Below are 13,067 nucleotides of genomic sequence, written 5' to 3' on the forward strand. Positions count from 1 at the left end.
ATATACCAGAAAAGGTTTTAGCATTTAAACATCAAAAACCTAATGCAAAAACTAGGAGTCCACCTGGTGGCTGAAGGTCTCTTAACAGATGCTAGAATTAAAAGGACTGCTGAAAAGTCCTCAGCCCAGCCAAGAAGAGAATGATGCGGGGCCATGAAGCTTACAAGTTATTCCACACTTTTCTTGACACTTTTCATTTCAACGAGACAAAATGCATCTAGTAAATGGGAACAGGTATAGGGAAACCAAGCCACTGTGACATCACCGATGCAGTTGGCTCTTAGGCATTGGTGGAATGAGGCATTATGACATCACAATACAAGGGGCCGCTGAAAAGTTCTCAGCCCAACCAAGACGAGAATGACGTGGAGTCATGAACCTTACAAGTTATTCCACACTTTTCTTGACCCTTTTCATTTCAGCTGCTGAGTCAGAAGGGTTGGGCTCTAGTAGGTATGTGGTTAAATGCCCTGAGGTAGAATAGATCGGAGAGGCTCCCGAGGCAAGAGGTTTCCAAGGGAGCAGCCCTGAGTGATGAACTCCTAACAACCACTAGAGAGACAGAAGGCTACAGTTCTAGAGCTTAAGAGTTTCCCTGGGAAAGGAAACTATAAGTAAAACTAGCCTTCAGGAGTTAGTTATACATATTTTGGAAAGAAGACTGCCAAAGTAGGAGAGAACCTTGCAAAATATTCATAAATTATAGTCTATGAATTTGGTGTGTGACTAGAAAGGACCCGAGACAGCACTACTTGCCACAGTGCTTAGTCATGCCTAGGAGCAAGCTCCTATGGAGAGCATTGACTGGGACTATTGGTGTGTGTGTGTGAGAGAGATTCTGCTTAAAAACACTGAGGCCCTGATTCTCTAAAGTGCATCCCGATTTTAGGCGTCCTACAGCTGTCTAATCAGCCAATCGGGATGCACGTTTAAAAAAAAAAAATGCTCCCCAGGCAAGCCTGAAGGCACCTCCGGGAGCCTAGGGAGACCCGCAAGATGCCTAAGTTCATCTAAGGGCCTTAGGTGGGCCTTAGGCTGAACCTAGGCGGCCCTACGTGTCTCCCTAGTAGAGGAGAAGCTTAAAATGTAGGCCAGCAAAATGCTGGCCTACATTGTAAGTAGACACGGCCGCTATACTTATCGCAGCAAGGGATCTCTCTGCCGCTATAAGAATAGCGGGCCGCGGCCCCCTGACCAGGAGGGGGCCCAAACCCTCTGCCTGAAGACGCACCCCCCCGACACTAACGACCGCCCCCCCGACACTACTGACCGCCCCCCCCGACATTACCGATCCCCCCCCCGACAATATCGATAGCTGGCAGGAGGGTGCCCAATCCCTCCTGCCCGAAGACGCACCCCCCGGCGCTAACCCCCCCCCAAACCTCCACTCCACCAAACCTGTTCTTAGATGGGTCTTGCACGTCTTGAGCCGGTAGGCACGCCTCGTCGAAATGAAGCGGGCCCGCCGCTTCCCGGCCCATCCCGCCGAAGCCTAAGGCCTGATTGGCCCAGGCTCTAGAAGCCTGGACCAATCAGGCCTTAGGCATAGCGGGTCCGCCCATCCCCACTTAATCTAAGGTCTGTTTGGCCAATCAGGCCTTAGATTAAGTGGGGATGGGCGGACCCGCTATGCCTAAGGCCTGATTGGTCCAGGCTTCTAGAGCCTGGGCCAATCAGGCCTTAGGCTTCGGCGGGATGGGCCGGGAAGGGGCGGGCCCGCTTCATTTCGACGAGGCGTGCCTGCCGGCTCAAGACGTGCAAGACCCATCTAAGAACAGGTTTGGTGGAGTGGAGGTTTGGGGGGGTTAGTGCCGGGGGGTGTGTGTCTTTGGGCAGGAGGGATTGGACACCCTCCTGCCAGCTATCGATATTGTCGGGGGGGGGGATCGGTAATGTCGGGGGGGCGGTCAGTAGTGTCGGGGGGGGGGTGCGTCTTCGGGCAGAGGGTTTGGGCACCCTCCTGGTCAGGGGGCCGCGGCCCGCTATACTTATAGCGGCAGAGAGATCCCTTGCCGCGATAAGTGTAGCGGGCCGTGTCTAATCTAACCCGTTTCTCTAACCCGCGTCTGTAACATGGACGCCGGTTACAGAATCAGGGTTTAGTTTAGGCCGATTCTGAATAGGACGCCTCTCCCTGGCGTCCTATTCAGAATCAGGGCCTAGGTGTCTTGCGGGCCTCGCCTTCAATATAGGCTGCCTGCCTGGGGAGCATTTTTTTTTTAAAACGTGCATCCCGATTGGCTGATTAGACAGCTGTAGGACGCCTACAGCTGCCTAAAATCGGGACGCACTTTTAGAGAATCAGGCCCTGAGTCTGTAATATAACAGAGCTGACTACAGTCTTTTTTTTTAAGCGTAAATAAATTACTTTTGATTTTTGTTTTACCTGCAGCTTGTGTGTGTGTGCCACGAGTCACATGGGCACAAGAAGTGACTGGGGCCGCTACCAGGACAGAAATAATATTGAGTCCAATGACTGCATAGCTAACTGGTTAAAGCCAAACAGATTTTTTTGCTGTCCCAACTTTATTATTATTATTTCTATAGCGCTACCAGACGCAAGCAGCGCTGCACAGAATCACAAAGAATAAGAAAACAGTCCCTGCTCAAAAGAGCTTACAATCTAAACAGACAAACAAGATGTCATGGATACAGTTAAGGGGAACGGTTAATCTGCTGGCTCGGTTAGTGGGCAGTAGGGTTATAGATTAAAGGCTCTATCAAAAAGGTGGGTTTTCAGTCTGCTTTTAAACAAGGGAAGGGGCTTGACGGACAAACTCGGGTAATTTATTCCAGGCCTAGGGGGCAGCTAGATGAAAGGAACGAAGTCTGGAATTGGCAGTGGAGGAGAAGGGTAACGCTAAGAGCAGCTTATCTGAGGAACGGAGTTCTCTGGGAGGTGTAGAAGGAGAGAAGCGAGGAGAGATATTGAGGGGCAGCAGAATGAAAACACTTGTAGGTCAGCAATAAGATCTTGAACTGTATGCGATGGCAGATAGGAAACCAGTGAAGTGACTTAAGGAGAGGGGTGACATGAGCGTATTGATATTACCTGGTTAATGGACTGAATATCACAATAATTGGATAACTTTGCTTTGCTCTTGTTCCAGAATGATATCATTCTGCTGCTGAAAATTGACGTCCTGCTACCCAGACAGGACCCTAGGTTTTTAAATCACATCTTTAAAATTCAATAGCGAGGAAAGGTGGCACCCAGCATCGCTGTGTGCCCTCCTGTACTCTTCCTCGCCCCGGCATTCCTCTTCGAATCTTCGCCAGCAGCGAGCAGCATTTCCTACCCGCTGCTTACACTGAGCTCATCTTTCCCTCTGACGTCACTTCCTGGTCTCGTGACCAGGACATGACATCAGAGGGAAAGTTGAGGCCGGATTTTGCAGCAGGTAGGAGATGTTGCTGCCGGCTAAGATTTGAAGAGGTGGTTAGGCAGAGAGGAGGAGAGGTGCCGGTGCCCCCGCCAAGACAGCACCCAGGGCGGTCCGCTCCGCCGCCCCTTCTCGCTACACCACGGACTGAATACATCACAGCTGGAAACAGATCACAGTTCACCTACCTCAGAAAACTGCAGTCTTCCAAAGTCACTGGGGGGACTAGCAATCTTGAACACTTTCCTCGGCATCACCCATGTCTCCAGTGTCTCTAGTTTACTAACGGCTAAATTGGTAGCGTGATGCTTGACTAGGAAACCTTGGAACCGATCCGCGAGAAAATAAAAGTGGACAGATATTGGATGGCCCATGGGATAGTACCTACGGAACATAAATTAAGATCTGTTAGATTTTGTTGCTAAAACTTAAGTTGGTGTAACACCTGGCCTCCCATGGTGCTCTGTGGTTGGTAATGTGCACAGGAGACAGGCCAGAAGAACCCTTTCAGGTAAAAAGAAGATAAATAGGACAAACAGAAATTCCCCCATTACCATGTATATTCAGGATTCTGGGATACTGATCCCCAGAGCTATATGTATAGATGTAGCTAGCTGCTCCGAGAAATTCTCTGCCAGCTCCCACCACACTATTAACCAGAGCGAGACAAACAGCTCACTTCCCCCTCTCAAACACGCTGTTCTTAGCCTTTTGTTTTCACTGTTCTCAGGTGGGAAAAAAAAACTCTGAGAGCAAGATTCTCAAAAGTTTAACGCCGTCGCTAAACTGTTTTCCGGCGGTTTAGCCTGTACGCAGTTTAGCGGCGGATTATCTCCGTCTTTAGCGAGGTTTCTAGCAGTCTCCGACACTGACGTGCAAATGGGCTCTTCAGTGTTGAAATGAGTCCTCCGGTGGATTCTTAAAAAATGCCGAGTCATTTTAAAAAAGCGGCGTCGGCGTTTGGCGACTAAAAAAACGACTGGTCCAGGGGTGCCGGTCAGTGTCAGAGACTGCTAGAAAACCCATCTGCACTAAAAAAAATCCTGCCTGACCTGTCCCGAACACGGCCCTCCACCCCCTCCCCGTCAGCAGGAGAGATGCCCACTCTCTCCTGCTGCAAATAATAAAAAAATGTTACAAAAAATTCCTGACTGGAATGCCCCCCTCCCCATCTCCGCTGCACCCCTCCCCCTTATCTAAACAGATGAGCCAACAGGATGGAGACGGACATCCTCATTGCAGCTGCCGCTGCGTCGTTTAAACTGGGTATTCCCCTCCCCGGTGCATCTTGGGATGCACCGGGGATGGGCCTGAGGCTCTGATTGGCCCAGGGTGTTTAATGCCCCAATCATATGTAGCTAGTGCAGCAAGATATACCAATATTAAGGTAAGCTCTTTGAGATAGGTCCCTGTAGTTCTGGCACCATTGGTGTAACCCCTGGCCTCCTATGGTACCATATGGCTGGTTATGTGCACAGGAGGCAGACCAGAAGAATACCATCAGGTAAAAAGAGGATAAATAGGACAAATAGAAATTCCCCCTTTGCCATGTATATTCAGAGTTCTGGGACACTGATCCCCAGAGTAGAGAATGTCACGGTGACAAAATTCATCACCGTCCCTGTGGATAACTGCGGAAAACCATCTTCATGTTATTCTTTAAGGAGAGAGGGAAGAATCAGAGTATAATTGGGCACAACCACTGACCCGCAAGCTTTGCTTTGAAGAATGCTAGTGTAGAAGGACTGAGGTTGAAATAGACACTAGAAAATGACATAGGATTATTTCCCGCGGTTATCCGCGGGGACGGGAACGGTGATGAATTTTGTCACCGTGTCATTCTCTACCCCAGAGCTAAATGTATAGAGGTAGCCAGCTACTTTGAAAAATTCTCGGCCAGCTCCCACCAAACTATTAACCAGACAAGCTGTTTCTTCCTACGCCAAAATGCTCACTTCCTAGAGTTACCATATGGCTCCAGAAAAAGGAGGATGGATTGAGACTTCCAGGTGTTACTTCCATTGCTTTCAATGGACGTTTATGTTTATTCAAATTTCATACACCGCCAAATCTTTCTCATAGTTCTTAGCGGTTTACATCAAAATAATAAAATAAAATGAAAAAGGAACATCATTAAAAATAGAATAGCGCACAACGAACAAACAAAAAAACATTATATACAAATATTAAATTACACTGTGCATTTTAAGTAAATATGATTGAGTGGTAAAGAGTCTGCCCCAAATGCTAATTGGAAGAAGTAGGTTTCCAACACCATCTTAAAGGCCTTAGGCTCTCTTTTATTAAGGTACACTAAACGTTTTAGCATGCGCTAAATCAATACATGCGCTAACTGCTAATGCGTCCCTAGGATAGCGTTAGCGTTTAGTACGTGATTAGCATGCTTATATTTATCGTGCGCTAAAAAGCATAACGCACCTTAGTAAAAGAGGGGGGTTAGTATTCACCTCGGACCTAATATGTCTTGAAAGACCATTCCAAAGGTTAGGCGCTAAGTAGAAGGCGGCCTTGTGGCGAGTAGCTTCCCATTTTGTTCCGTTTACCGCTGGAAGTACCAACCTATTATCTTGCATAGACCTTAACTTATGCGCTGGAGAATAAGGGATTGTCAAAGAATTTAAGTAATTGGGAACCATGGAATGAAATGCTTTTTGGGTAAGTATTGGTATTTTAAATTGAATTCTATAGACTATTGGAAGCCAGTGATAATGTTTACAAAGAGTTATATAGTAACATAGTAGATGATGGCACATAAAGACCCGAAAGGTCCATCCAGTCTGCCCAACCTGATTCAATTTAAATTTTTTTTCTTAGCTATTTCTGGGCAAGAATCCAAAGCTCTACCTAGTATTGTGCTTGGGTTCCAACTGCCGAAATCTCCGTCAAAACCTACTCCAGCCCATCTACACCCTCCCAGCCATTGAAGCTCTCCCAGCCCATCCTCCCCCAAACAGCCATACACAGACACAGACCGTGCAAGTCTGCCCAGTTCTGGCCTTAGTTCAATTTTTAATATTATTTTCTGATTCTAGATCCTCTGTGTTCATCCCACGCTTCTTTGAACTCAGTCACAGTTTTACTCTCCACCTGCCCACCCCAAGTTCATTTGCCCAAAGTAAAAATTAGAATGATGTATAATAGAATTTACATAGAAGTGATATATGAGATAAGATAGACAACGGTATTTGTTATTACCACGGTAAAAATTGTTCAGTAATTAATAAGAATTTTTGTGTTCATCATCTAATTACCCCATCTTTGACTATTAAACGCTTTATATCGGGGAGATGTTTTAAGGCTCTATTCTGCAATATTTTTACAGTAACACAGTTACCGACAGGTCTACAGCAGTTGGGTTTTAGGATCGGTAAAACCTGATGCTAAATAGCCAACCAATGTAAGTGAATCAATCGCTTGGCTATTTTGCAGGGGGTTTTACTAATTTGCATGGCCGGATCGGAAAATGGGCGATCGAGGGGAAAAACACGCAATCGGGTCGGTTAGCAGCGATCGTCGTTAAACCTGTGAAAACAGGTTTAGTGATGATCGCCGCTGACTTTAGTGAATCCAGCCCTAAGCATTTTCTGCTTTTAGCCACAATAATTATCAAAACATTCCTACCTTTCTTGAGGATTACCATATGCATATCAGATCAGCAAGTGTTTTTAAAACTCAATCCTGGATCTAAGAAGCAATTGTACAGGCGAAGGACTGCGGTGAAATGTAGGCTATAAATGCACAATCTAGAACACCAGTGAGACATTCCAAATTTATGAGCGTAAAACGGCTTGAAATAATGGCTTGTTGAGTCCGATTCCCAGTGACACTATGTCAAAGAGTTAGCAGGAAGACCCAGATGCCATGAACAATGCAGCATTCTATGGAGCCAGCTTCGGGAAGGCTGAATTTTATTTTATTTTTTTTTTTAGAGCATGCGAAGTAAACACAGCAAGAATACAAACAAGGCGGACAGTGATGGAGTCTGGAGAGAGACAGCAAACAAAGAGCTGCAGCCAACATAAGCAGTGAGCCAACTGCTGTTAGGAATACTAAGATCTTCAGTTCTCTGGCTGTACTGCAGCAAATATTTACTCGTGAAACAGTCTGAGTAAACTGTCTGTTGGCAGCACGGAGTAAAAGTTTGACTTCACTCTGTGGAACCATGTTAGCAAATTCCACAATCCTCGAATTTTGGGGGGCACAAGTGAAGCAGTATTGGCATCAAAAAAATGGATCAAGACAGAAAAGATGCATATATCACACTGAGAAATAATATATTATATTTGGGGCTCCTTTTACCAAAGTGCGCAATGCGTTTTAGCGGGCGCTAAATGCCAACACGCCCATAGACTTATAATGGGCATGTTAGCGTTTAGCGCATGCATATATTTAGAGTGCGCTAAAATGAGTAGCGCACCTTAGTAAAAGAGGGGGTTGATGATAACTGCCAAAATTTATTTTGTGATGCCAAGATTCGGCAGATGTCAATCACAATTTTATTAACCCGTATATACTAAAATAATAAATATATCATCGTTTATTGATCTTGAGTAGGCTCTTATTCCATATTAATGGTTTTCATACTGACATAGCACGAGCCGTTGTCTTCACTGGATATATAATTTTTTTTTTTTTCCTTTTTTTGAATTGCTTTTACATTTTATACATGCAAAACTTTCTTCATGCTATATAACCAGTGCAATAAACTCTTAAAATTGTAAACTTATCTTGTGTGGAGGCGCACTCTGATTAGAAAAAATACACAAGATAAGTTTACAATTTTAAGAGTTTATTGCACTGGTTATATAGCATGAAGAAAGCTTTGCATGTATAAAATGAAAAAAACAAATTAAAAAAAAGGAAAAAAATATTTATATATAGGGATCCGGCGAAGACAACAGCTCATGCTATGTTAGCATGAAAACCATAAATATGGAATAAGAGTCTACTCAGGATCTATAAACGTGTACCGATCGGTTTGCGATCCCGGCCCGATTCACTTACCTGTCTTCCGACCATCCTCCGATCCACGCATGCAAATGAGAGCAACGGCATGCAAAGTAGGCAGGGACACAATTCACTAAACAAAACCCTGCAACACCGACTGGGCTGGCCGATCAAAAATAAACGACTGCTGAGGACCAGTTGCTGAAGCCCTTTCCGAATGCCCTGCCTTTTGCCGTCCTGCTCTCTCTGCCCTGTTAGCCCCTATCTCCTGCTGCACCGAATGCGCCTGCCTGCCTGCCCCGAACACGTTTGCCTTCCAGCCCCGAACCCGAACACCCTGCCTTCCTGCCCCGACTCTCCCACCCTTCCCCGCACTGCAAGCCCATGGTTTTAACCCGCGGGCTTAAGCGGATTAAAACCACGGGCACCAAAAAATTCCTCGATCGCCTATTAAAAAAAATCTATTAGCCAAAGCGCGTTTCCCCTATACATTCGGTGAAGATTTAATTGAAGATTTAAAAGTGAAGAAGAAAAAAACCAAAAAAACTCTGACGGCCTAGAGGTCCAGCGCAAGCACAGACCATCTACAGATAGTCTGCGCATGCGCAGGGATCGCTATAAAGCGATCCGTGCCTGCAGATGGGTGCGTTCCTCCGATTGTCCTCATCTGCATGTTGGAGTTTGCTGAATTTGTCGGACCTGCCCAGATCGGACCTGATCGGGCAGGTTAGTGGATCTGGCCCTAAGTATTTTGGTTGAGTTTCACACCTAACTTTAGCTACGTTTCCCAGATGTAAGTTCAATTCTATAACAAGCAAAAGGTTGACTCTTGATCCCCAGCAAAAACCAAAAAGGACCCAAGCCAAATAAAATGTAAATTTAACACATCCAGTTTACTCAAATATGTGTATGTGTATATTAAATATTGTAAGATTATATTCATTAAATTGTTATTTATAGGACCCCTGAGGAAGACAGTATTGTCGAAACAAGGACCGTGTTTGATCTAAGTTCCCAACGGTTTGGGTCCCAGATATATTTTATGTGGATTATGAATTTGTATATTTCTTAATAAAGCCTGCATCCTGAACATCACCATCTCCAGTTCTATTCTATAAACCGGTGTTTCTCAACTCGGTCCCAGAGTGCCCCCTTGCCAGTCAGGTTTTCAGGCTATCCACATTGAATTGGCATAAACTTGATTTGCAGACGCTGCCTCCATTAGATGCATATTTTTTTTACACATATTCATTGTAAATATCTTGAAAACCTGACTGGCAAGGGATTACTCCCGGACCGAGTTGAGAAACACTGCTATAAACCACGCCTAACTTTAAGCATGGCTTAGCGAATAGCGTTTTTTTGGTGCTGATTTTTTTGGCCGCCATATATACATAACATATGAATTGCCGCTGCTGGGTCAGACTAGTGGTCCATCGTGCCCAGCAGTCCGCTCACATGGCAGCCCCCGGGTCAAAGACCAGGGCTCTAAAATGAGTCCAGCCTCACCTGTGTACGTCCCAGTTTAGCAGGAACTTGTCCAGCTTAGTCTTGAAACCCTGGAGGGTGTTTTCCCCTACAACAGACTCCGGAAGAGCGTTCCAGCTCTCCACCACGCTCTGTGTGAAGAACTTCCTTACGTTTGCACGGAATATATCCCCTTTCAACTTTAGAGAGTGCCCTTTCGTTCTCCCTACCTTGGAGAGTGTGAACAGTCTGTCTTTATCTACTAAGTCTATTCCCTTCAGTATTTTGAATGTTTCGATCATGTCTCCTCTCCGTCTCCTCTTTTCAAGGGAGAGAAGGTCCAGTTTCTCTAATCTCTCACTGTACGGCAACTCCTCCAGCCCCTTAATCATTTTAGTCGCTCTTCTCTGGACCCTTTCGAGTAATACCGTGTCTTTCTTCATGTACGGCAACCAGTACTGGACGCAGTACTCCAGGTGAGGACGCACCATGGCCCGGTACAGTGGCATGATAACCTTCTCCGATCTGTTCATGATCCCCTTCTTTATCATTCCTAGCATTCTGTTTGCCCTTTTTGCTTCCCCAGCGCATTGCGCAGACGGCTTCATCGACTTGTCGATCAGAACTCCCAAGTCTCTTTCCGCCCCGGACATCCTGTATTCGTGCATGAGATTTTTGTTACCGACATGCATCACTTTGCACTTATCTACGTTGAACCTCATTTGCCCTGTTGCTGCCCGGGCAGACGAGCAGGAGAAGCAGGGAGCTCGTCTGCTTGTAAAGCTTAATTACTGCCAATTAACACTATTTATAGCTAATATTTGGTTGTTAAACCATTGTAATTCTATCCCCTTTCCCCTTGTCTCCGTACGTCTGTGTTTTAAGTTTCTCCCTGTTCGTACTTTTAACTCTCCTGTTTTCCCACAATTTTAATATGTACACCGCTTAGAAATTTTTATAAGCGTTTGATCAAATTTTAAAATAAACTTAAACTTGAATTAGTAGCTAATTATTAAATTAAGGCCTCCTTTTATTAAACTGCCCTAGCAGTTTTTAGCGCCGGGAGCTGCGCGGGGCATTCAGCGCGGCTCCCTGCGCTAAAAACTGCTATCGCAGTTTAATAAAAGGGAGTATAAGTTACGCACACAACTGACACTATTCTATAACTTGCACACACAACTTCGCACACCAAAAGTATAATTGGTATATAAGTTTATAGAATTAATGAGAGCGTGTGCAACCAGCAGGAGTGGCAAAGCATCACTTGGGGTTTGGTTGTCTTTTAAATGAAGAAGAGGAAAAAAGAACAAAAAAAAAAAAGAAGCTTTGCTCACATTATTTACATATTTGCAATTTCCCTACGAGGACAATTTTCAAGGCATTTCTGGGTATTAAGCAAGGTTTTGTGGCAGAAATGGTGCCTGTAAAAATTGCCCAACACATGTGTAGATTACATTTTCTTTTGCATACTAACCGGCAGCTATTGTCACCATCTGTGTGCAAGGACGTTTCGGCTCTCTTTAGGCCCAGGTGGGAAAACGAGTGATACATAGTCAGCATGACATCACTGATGCTGTGAATGCCGTCGGGTTCATCATAGAGATTCTCCCAATAGGATCTGAGCCCTGGCGTGCCAGACGGATAGTTACCGTACAGATAATAGTCCAGTTGTCCAATTATTTCCTGGTTTACCACAGCTTCAAATTTACGGGCAAAGAATGTCGGTCTTGCAGTTTGCTGTGCAGATCATGTTGAAAGAAGAAAAGACATATGAGCTGTTGGTGTAGATTGAACAACCCACAACACAGAAACAACCATTACATTAACCCTAGTATATAACCTCAAATCTCCAACAATAAGCCACATTTATTACATTAATGTCAGTATGTGTGTGTGGGGAGGGGGGGGAGGGGGTTGTGGAAAATTTCTCAGAAACTCTATAAAACTTAAACCGTGAACGCATTATCTAGGAAAAGTCTGCAAAGCTGGGTTTTTCCATCAATGAAACCAGTAACAAGTTCCTTTCACTAAGAGCTCTTTGATTACAGAGGAAAAACACCCTGGGGCACCGGCATTCTCACCTCCCCCAACCCAATCGTACCAATGGGAATTTTTAGATCAACTCAAACCAGCTCACTGAATCACTAGGTCTGTTTCTGTTGCTCCTGTCCTCTGTGAGCTCCATTCACGTACGATTATGACTCAGAAACATTTCCAGCATAAAGTTATTTGCTCACTTTGTTGACCTAAAATAATCGTACTCTGTGGACTAGATTCGGTACACGGTGTCCCAAAAAATGCTTGCTCGGGGCTGTTCTATAAACAGCGCTCCTCTGCCGCTGTTCTCGCTAAGCCTGCAATCTATAATCGTGTGTGTAATTGAAAACAACGCCTCCGACCTGCCCATGACCCACCCATTTCTGCGCCCCCCTTTCCTGACTCGTGTGTAAAATTTAGGCATGGAAACAGCACTTATTTATTTAAGCATTTATATATCACTTATAATCTAAGTGGTTTACATACAGGTACGCAAGCATTTGTCCTATCTGTCCTGGTAGGTTCACACTAGAGGTCTGCATGGGAACGGGGATCGCGGGAATCCCGCGAGTCCTGCAGGGTTCCCGCAGGAGTCCCCCCCTAACCCACGGGACTCCCACGGGGACCCCCCTCTGGCCCATGAGACTCCCACGGGGACCCCCCTCTAGCCCACGGGACTCCCACGGAGATGGAAGGCTTTGGAAGCAGGGTTCGTCCATATAATATAATGGACACGTCAGCCTTAGTAAAAGAGGGGGTTATAAGTTAATTACCTGAACAGAAAACAAAAAAAAAGGAGTTCCCACCAAAGAGATTCCACAAGGAAAAACAGCAGCGCAAACACAAAAGAAACTGTGGAATTGGATGATCTGTCAGAAGGAATTGCTGCTTTTTTACTGGGACGGGCAGGGATGGAGGTAATTCCTGGCGGGGATGGGTGGGGACGGAGAGGATCTTGACGGGGACGGGTGGGGATTGAGAGGATCTGGCGGGGAAGGGTGGGCTTTCTGTACCACGTGCAACTCTCTAGTTCACACTCTATCTAATGTACCCTGGGCAATGGGGGATTAAGTGACTTGCCCAGGGTAACAAGGAGCAGCATGGGATTTGAACCCACAACCTTAGGTGCTGAGGCTGTAGCTCTAACCACTGCGCCACCACATCCCCTATGCCTTTATAATATGTAACTGATTTTAATTACCACCAATATAA

The 13,067-nt window shown here is 45.5% G+C and overlaps 1 protein-coding gene across 3 annotated transcripts in view; it reads right to left on the bottom strand.

The window, feature by feature from the left end:
• Nucleotides 1–13,067, bottom strand: part of XYLT1 (xylosyltransferase 1) — a 400,948-nt gene that overhangs the window by 45,955 nt on the left and 341,926 nt on the right. For all 3 annotated transcript variants that reach the window (XM_033914711.1, XM_033914709.1, XM_033914710.1), the window contains exons 8-9: nucleotides 11,293–11,555; nucleotides 3,572–3,767 (exon numbers count right to left, since the gene is read on the bottom strand). In XM_033914711.1, coding sequence (XP_033770602.1) covers nucleotides 3,572–3,767; nucleotides 11,293–11,555 — 459 coding nt within the window. The remainder of the gene's footprint in view (nucleotides 1–3,571; nucleotides 3,768–11,292; nucleotides 11,556–13,067) is intronic.

This window comes from Geotrypetes seraphini, chromosome 11 (genome assembly GCF_902459505.1).
Source record: "Geotrypetes seraphini chromosome 11, aGeoSer1.1, whole genome shotgun sequence".
Taxonomy (NCBI): Eukaryota; Metazoa; Chordata; class Amphibia; order Gymnophiona; family Dermophiidae; genus Geotrypetes; species Geotrypetes seraphini.